General features: G+C 35.2%; 1 protein-coding gene across 1 annotated transcript; it reads left to right on the top strand.

The window, feature by feature from the left end:
* The first annotated feature begins 711 nt into the window (after nt 1-711).
* Nucleotides 712-1,543, top strand: LOC101891350 (uncharacterized). Its single transcript, XM_005183470.4, has 2 exons — nt 712-1,209; nt 1,273-1,543. Exons 1-2 carry the CDS (start codon nt 844-846, stop codon nt 1,510-1,512), a joined length of 606 nt encoding a protein of 201 aa, XP_005183527.2. The 5' UTR covers nt 712-843; the 3' UTR covers nt 1,513-1,543.
* The last annotated feature ends 7,068 nt before the right edge of the window (nt 1,544-8,611 follow it).

Raw genomic sequence — 8,611 nt, 5'->3', positions numbered from 1 at the left:
CTTGCACTCTTTGGAATTTCAATGGCTTTGCGATATGTTCAGCTCACGAGCCATTTTTCGGCCACTGCGACGCGGGTATCGATCAAGTCACTTCTTTACTTTTCGAACCATTTCTGCTGATGTTGCTTTTTCTTCCGTCCACTTCCTTGACGTCGGGCTACGCTACAAGTATCACTGTAACGAGCGATGATAACGACGAGAAACAAAAAATTTATTTACATTTAAATGCTGGAGTGCTCTAACGATAGCCACTTGTGGTTTTCAAGCCAAATATAAAAAAATCACACTATCACGCTTGAATTCTGTCATTGGACATTCCACCTACAATGCGACATTTGCCAGAAACTTTTCAAGAAATTGTGCAATGCATGTATGTACAATTTTAACAATCTAAAGGTAAATAGCTTACACTGTTTCGATGCAGTTAGCTTTGAGGAAATATCAACAAGTGTGTATGTAGTCGTTTACTATGACCCCGAAATCAAAGACATTTTCAATGGAAAACGATACTACTTTTTGTGATAAGAAACAAATTTGTCATGCAAACAATATATCTGTTGGTCGCAATTTCGTATTTGATGAAAACAATGAAAAATGTCATCGTTTTGAGTCATAAAAACAATGCTTTTATTTTAACGTCAATTCGGGAGCCTCGGATGTCAGATAAACAATCATAAAAACATTATTAATTAAACAGACACTCAGATCACAAGTCCAATGGAAGATTTTATTTTCGCATTATTATTATTTCCTTACTTAAAACAAATTGCAATTTCAAAACAGGCAGTCATTTGTAGAGAAAAGTCAGGCAATAGCAGCACTTGATTTGGTCAATTTGAGAATATGTATAAATTCATAGTATTTTGCATAATTTCACAAGCCAATAGTTTGAGAATTATTTCCATGGTTAATCAAAATTTGGCTGAAATTATTCGTAACTCCAATGCCAGTATCGTCAAATATCCGGAAAGAAGTGCCGAATGTTTTTCGATTTATACAATAAAATTGACAAATTTAACGAATGAATTCGAAGCAAATTACACGAGGTGTATTGGAATTTCAAATAACGCCACCAGTTGTTTGCATCGACAAGTGAAACCAGATCTGGATAGAGTGGATGTGCTGAGAGATGAAATATGCTCGGGATTTTATATGTGTCGGCGAAACGACAGTCAACCCTACACATATTTTGAGTGTATGAATAATGCGGTGAGTTTGGGGTAAACAATTTGAAACATTTTGAAAATATCTTAATTTTGAAATTATTTTTAGGCTGGAGAGGCTATACCCACAACTCATTTATTACAAAATCTTTCGAAGGATAAAATGCAATATTTAAGTTTTAAATATGAAGTTATCCGATATAATGAGTACACATGTACTAAAACATATTCCCAGTTATATCTCCAGGAAGCAGAAAGTCTTCGTGATGAATTGGAAAAATGTTTAAATGCAGCAAATATGACAAATAATAATAGTAAACTGACTATGGGAATACAAAAGATACTGTGAATGAAAATTCGAAATAAAAAATAATATAATAATTTTACAAGGACTTTTCTAGCTACCAAAAGTGGTTTGAATGATATTTTTCCAAAGACTATTGGAGCTATGACTATCAAAGCCACAGGCGTGGATGTTTTAAACATATTTTTCCAAGGAACTTAAACTTATTTTTCCAAGGACTATCAATGCTATAGGCGGGGTTTTTTTAAATATATTTTTCCAAAGACCTTAAACATATTTTTCCAAGGACTTACAATGCTAAAGGCATGGATTTTTTAAACATTTTTTTTAAGGACTTTAAACATATTTTTCCAAGGACTATCAATGCCGTAGGTGTGAATTTTTTAAACATATTTTTCCAAAGACCTTAAACATTTTTTTCCGAGAACTATCAATGCCATAGACGTGGATTTTTTAAACATATTTTTTCAAGGACATTAAACTTATTTTTCCAAGGAATATCAATGCTATAGGCGTGGATTTTTAAACATATTTTTTCAAGGACCTTAAACATATTTTCCCAAGGACTATCAATGTCACGTGGTTTCTTTAAACATATTTTCCAAGAACCTTAAACATATTTTTCCAAGGACTATCAATGCCGTAGGCGTTGATTTTTTAAACATATTTTTTCAAGGACCTTAAACTTATTTTTCCCAAGAATATCAATGCTATAGGCGTGGATTTTTTAAAAATATTTTTTTTCAAGGACCTTAAACTTATTTTTCCAAAGAATATCAATGTAATAGGCGTGGTTTTATTTTTCAAGAACCTTAAACATATTTTGCCAAGGACTGTCAAAGCTTTAGGCATGGATTTTTTAGACATATTTTTCCAAAGACACTAAATATTTTTTCCAAGGACTATTATGCCATAGGCGTGAATTCTAACATATTTTTCCAAGGACCTGAAACATATTTTTGCAAGGACTATCAATGCCGTAGGCGTGGACATTTTAAACATATTTTTCCAAGGACCTTAAACATATTTTTCCAAGGACTATCAATGCCGTAGGCGTGGATTTTTTAAACATATTTTTTCAAGGACCTTGAACTTATTTTTCCAAGGAATATCAATGCTATAGGCGTGGATTTTTTAAAAATATTTTTTCCAAGGACCTTAAACCTATTTTTCCAAGGACTATCAATGTCATAGGTGTGGTTTTATTTTTTCAAGGACCTCAAACATATTTTCCCAAGGACTATCAATGCCATAAGCATGGATTTTTTAAACATATTTTTCCAAGGACCTCAAAACATATTTTTCTAAAGACTATCAATGCCGTGGATTTTTTAAACACATTTTTCCAAGGACCTTAAAAATATTTTTCCAAGGACTATCAATGCCAGAGGCGTGGATTTTTTAAACATATTTTTCCAAGGACTATCAATACCACAGTCGTGGATTTTTTAAACATATTTTTCCAAGGATTATCAATGCCACAGGTGTGGATTTTTTAAACATATTTTTCCAAGGACTATCAATGCCATAGCCGTGGAGTTTTTAAACATATTTTTCCTAGGACCTTAAGCATATTTTCCCAAGGACTATCAACGCCATATGCGTGGATTTTTTAAACATATTTTTCCAAGGACCTTAAGCACATTTTTCCAAGGACTATCAGTGCCATTGGCGTGGATTTTTTAAACATATTTTTCCAAGGACCATAAATATATTTCTCCAAGGACTATCAATGCCATTGGGGTGGATTTTTTAAACATATTAAAATTACTATTTATTTTCTGCCTTGAAAATTTTCCTCTCCCTTCCCATTTTGCCAACTAAACAAATTTTATTGCAAACAAATAATAAAAATAACATCACAAAATTGGACAATGGCAAATGTCTACAAAATAATTTCACTCTTGCCGTGGAATGTCAAATATTTTACACTTTTCTTCAATTCCAGTCATTAGTTTTTATTTGGAATATATTTTCCAGAAACAACGAGATACTGGCTACTAAATTGGCAAATGAGCAAAGCAAAAATACAATCGCTTGTGACCACATACGGTGGCCCGTCCAATATTACCAATTAATCGATCACGAAGACAAATCTCCAAGACCATAACTACACTGTAGCTGGTGGACTGCGAGAGGATAGGTGCAACTTGTTAAGTCATTACAAAGTCAAATAATTAACTGCATTGAGATAATTCCACAGAAATCGAAGAGAAGACAAAAAGTTGTCTTCGAAAAACCACAACGCATAAAAATATAAGTGTAAGTAAACATCTTGAAAGGATGGACAAATCTGGGAGGAGGAATAGGCATTTGTGACGTGTTCAATATCTTTCAAATAATATTGAAAGTTTCCACAAAATGAAAATAAACAACAAAATAAAAATAGAAAAAAATATCATACGTAGTTTGTTATATATTTTCTGTGTTGGCACAAGTACACATTGGGTGATTTTTTATAACCTCCACCATATTATGGAGGATATATTAACTTTCTCTTTCCGTTTGTAACTCAAATACTAATTTCATCATGTATATATATTCTTGATCAGCGTAAAATTCCAAGTCGATTTAGCGATATCTGTCTGTCAGTCCGTCTGTCTGTTGTAATCACGCTATCTTTCGAACGAATTGAGATAGAAGGCCAAAATTTTCCACACATGTTTATTTTGCCAGTAGACAGGTTAGGTTAGGTAAATAGCCCCTATATAACAGTACCTCCCTATATTCGGTATGTTGATGATTTTAGCGACATTATTCTCCAAAATTGTTTCAAATTTGGTATTTGAAGTTCGAAATGGATACTACAGCCTAAGACAGAAAATTGTCTGTGCAGGTCCACGTCTTCGTATAGCCCCCAAATAACGGTACCTACCTAAATTCGATATTTTGTTTCAAATTTGGTATTTGAAGTTCGTAATGAATACTACAGCCTATGATAGAAAATTGTCCGTGCAGGTTCACGTTTTGATATAGCCCCCATATAACGGTACCTCCCGATGTTAGGTATTTTGATGATTTTAGCGACATTATTCACCGAAATTGTTTCAAGTTTGATATTTGAAGTTCATGATGAATACTACAGCCTATTACAGAAAGTTGTCTGTGCAGGCCAACGTCTTCATATAGCCCCCATATAATGGTACCTCCCAATACACAGTATTTTGATTATTTTAGCGGAATTACTCACCGGAGTAGTTTGAAATTACGTATTTAGAGTTCGTAATGGGACAAACCCATGCAGGTCCAGGTCTTCGTATAGGCCCTAAATATTAATACCTCCCTATATTCGGTTTTTTGACGATTTTAGGTACAATACTCAACGAAATGGTTTGAGATGTCGTATTTGAAGTTCGTAATGAAAGCTACAGCCTGTGACAGAAAAATGTCTATTCAGTACCAGGTCTTCGTATAGCTCCGATATAACGGTACCTCCCTTATACGCTATTTTGATGATTTTAGATACATTATTCATCGTTTATTTCACGTTTCGAATTAGAATATTTTAATGGCTTATGACAAACAAAGCCTTTGTAGGTCCACGTCGTATAGACCCCAATATAACGGCTGTATTCGATATTTTTAAGATTTTAACAGAATTTTTAACGTATTTTATTTTTTGAAAGAGTCCAAATTCGTTCCAAATAGTGGAGGGTATTCAAAGTTCGGCCCGGTCGATCTTACTGCTTTTTAACTTGTTTTATTTTGCACTGAACGAGATATAGAGATAGATAACGAGATAGTCAAAAGTTTGGAGTTGGAGTTTGTTTTCAATCCAGATATAATTTATGTCAGTAATTTCTGGCTCGAGACAAAAATATAAACATTCACCATCCACTGTGCCAACGAAAAACCCCAAAGTTTTTCATTGCCAACATTCGCCGTAACTTTGTCAGCTTATCCTGCAATTATCGGGTGGCAGTATGGTCACATCCATGTCCACCGCTCTGCTAAACTAGTTGCATCCAAATATTTGCAAATGGCAATCCCCTGAAGAGGTCTTTTTTCCAATTCATTCATTTCTTTCCCAGTATTTTGTCAGTAAATTGTTTATTTATTTTATTGTCGCAACGCGCTGCTTGTTTGCCAACTTGACGGCCTACCACCACCACCTATTACCAGGCATGGACGGTTGGGAAAATGACGACGTATTTAAAGAAAAAGTGAAATTTTCAGCTTTGAGTGTAAATAAAATTATATCGTTTTGGCATAAACTTAAAAATAAACAAAATCATAATGTAACGGTTTTCAACGGTCGTTAATCAGCAGCCAGCCACCTTCATGGTGGTTTTCTTTCCAATCGCTGGCGGTTTTAAAGTGTCATCAACAAAATGTAATGAATTTGAAAAAATGAGAAAAAAATGAAATTTTAAAAACAATAATTGTAATGTCAACGGTTTTTCACAATGATGTGGTGAAGGTTTGGTTAATTTGTTTATAAGTTATGTCAGTTACTTTGTTGTTTATTTTTGTGTCTGATGCAATTTGTCTACATCTAGTTGGTGTGATCAAATTAAATAACTGATAGAGATTCCAAAGGCCTATAAATTCAGAAATTACAAGACTTTCAAACTTTTGTCCGTTAAAAACCGTCAAAAACCGTTAAAAATTCTTAGGACAACTTTTCTGTCCATTACGAACTTTAAATACTAAATTTGAAAAAATTTCGGTGAATAATGTAATTTTCTTTCTTAGTATCCATTACGAACTTTAAATACCAAATTTGAAACCATTCCAGTGAATAATGTCGCTAAAATCATCAAAATGCCGAATATCGGGAGGTGCCGTTATATGGGGCCTATACGAAGACGGGGACCTGCCCAGACAATTTTCTTTCATAGGCTGTAGTACCCATTACGAACTTCAAATGACAAATATAAAACAATTCCGGTGAATAATGTCGCTAAAATCATCAAAATACCGAATATCGGGAGGCACCGTTGTTTGGGGGCTATACCAAAACGTGGACCTGTACAGACAATTTTCTGTTTTAGGGTGTAGTATCCAATTCGAACTTCAAATACCAAATTTGAAACAATTCCGGTGAAAAATGTCGCTAAAATCATCAAAATACCGAATATAGGGGGTACCGTTATATGGGGGCTATATGAAGACGTGGACCTGCACACACAATTTTCTGTCTTAGGCTGTAGTATCCATTACAAACATCAAATGCCAAATTTGAAACAATTCTGGTGAACAATTTCGCTAAAATCATCAAAATGCCGAAAATATGGGGGCTATAGCACCCACATCACCCATTTTCAATACTATAAGTCCGGCAGACATAATATACATTTGAGTAAAATTTTATCAACTTACTTCAAATCGTTCGGAAGCTAGAGCGATTTCCACAAACGGACAGACTGACGGACATCGCTAAATCGACATAGAATTTTATGCTGATCAAGAATATATATACTTTGTGGGGTCTAAAATGCATATTTTGAGGTGTTACAAACGGAATGACAAACTTAATATAACCTCCATATTACGGTGGAGGTTATACAAACTTATTACAAATCGGGTTTTCAATTCACTATTTTAATAAGAGCATGTAGGAGGCCGGTGAATGAGTAACTTTGTAACGATATTCGGTGGCTAAATATATAACTCGCACATGCTAAGCGCAATAACATCTAAATACAGGTTGAGATAATAGAATAAGTTCAGATTTGTTCGAATTGGTCATTTTTGGCACGAATTATGGTCTTTAAACGGCTACACGCTGCCCGAATGTTGTTCTACGGTATTTTGGCCTTGCTTGAGGTGATCGACACTTTGGTATTTTTGGTGCCAACTTTGCTTTATAAAAATACTCCAGACACAATAGTCCAACGGATTGGTATCCGGAGATTTTGGTGGACATTGTACGCTGGAAATGGAGCGAGGAACCTCATTTTGGCGCGTTCTGATTGCGATGATGGAATGTCCAAGGTCTGTCGCCAAAATGTTTGCGTGACCAAGGCTTTAATACACCTTCCATACACCCTGCCACGTTCGATTATTACGAGCGGTTATGGCGGCCCACACCATCACCATGGTCGGCTCTTCAGTTCTGGTGGTCAACCGAAGGTGCACATTTTCAGCTGACCTCTTTTCCAAATAAACACGATCATTTTGTTTGTTTACAAACTGCTGGACAACGAATGTTTTCTCATCGAAGAAAACCAAATTCGGCAGTTCACCACTTTCGGCCAAGCGAAGCAACTCTTTAGCTTTCTTGAGTCTCTTTCCTTTCCGTTGCGGTGTAAGTTCTTGTACTTTTTGGAATTTCAATGGCTTATTTTTCAATATTTGCCGAATGGAATATTGCGATATGTTCAGCTCTCAAGCCATTTTTCGGCCACTGCGACGCGGGTTTCGATCAAGTCGCTTCTTTACTTTTCGAACCATATCTGCTGATGTTGCTGTTTTCTTCCGTCCACTTTCTTGAAGTCGGGCTACGCTACCAGAATCACGGTAACGAGCGATGGTTAGAGATACAAAAGATTTATTCACATTTAAATGCTGGAGTGCTCTAACGAAGGCCCCTTGTGGCTTTCCAGCCAAATATAAAGATATCACACTATCACGCTTCAATTCCATCACGAAAAACTTTTTTTTGGAAATTTCTCACCAAATTGCTTTTGTACGCTTGTAAACAATATAATGAGCTGTCACTGGAACAATTTTAACAGCTGTCGGACGAGTGGCTTTGAAATGACAACAGTCTGAAGTTGGTTGCAGTTTTTTGTTTCATCTCATCCTCTACGTACAAAATGTACCTAAATTAGGTATTGGTTGAAGAATTAGAGAGAAAATTCTGAATATTGATATTGAAGTCACTGTTGGTTTCTAAGATTTACATATGTAGACGTTGAAATAGCCAACATTTTCTAATCCTCTATATCTATAAAAAAAAAAGAAAATGTTTGTATGTTTGTTTGTAATTTATGGACTAGCTGAACAGATTTTCCTGAAAAATTCCTAGTATACAGGGTTGCCCATATTCGACGGACCGTTGGGCCCATTCCAATCGACGAGGCTTGTTCGCAGGCAACATTCTTTGCGTCAATTGAATTTTGTACGGGAACAAATGCAAATCAATGCGAATAATCCGTTGTAAAGTGGACCGAGCCATGCCCAACTGCTGAGAACTGCG

Source organism: Musca domestica, unplaced genomic scaffold, assembly GCF_030504385.1.
Source record: "Musca domestica strain aabys unplaced genomic scaffold, Musca_domestica.polishedcontigs.V.1.1 1, whole genome shotgun sequence".
Taxonomy (NCBI): Eukaryota; Metazoa; Arthropoda; class Insecta; order Diptera; family Muscidae; genus Musca; species Musca domestica.
This window is presented reverse-complemented; position numbering and strand designations above follow the sequence as displayed.

What these genes read in the sequence shown, in the direction of transcription:
- LOC101891350 (XM_005183470.4), top strand. Translation starts at nt 844, where the DNA reads ATGTATAAATTCATAGTATTTTGCATAATTTCACAAGCCAATAGTTTG. An exon ending in TTGAGTGTATGAATAATGCG is followed by an intron (nt 1,210 to 1,272) that starts GTGAGTTTGGGG and finishes AATTATTTTTAG; the next exon opens with GCTGGAGAGGCTATACCCAC.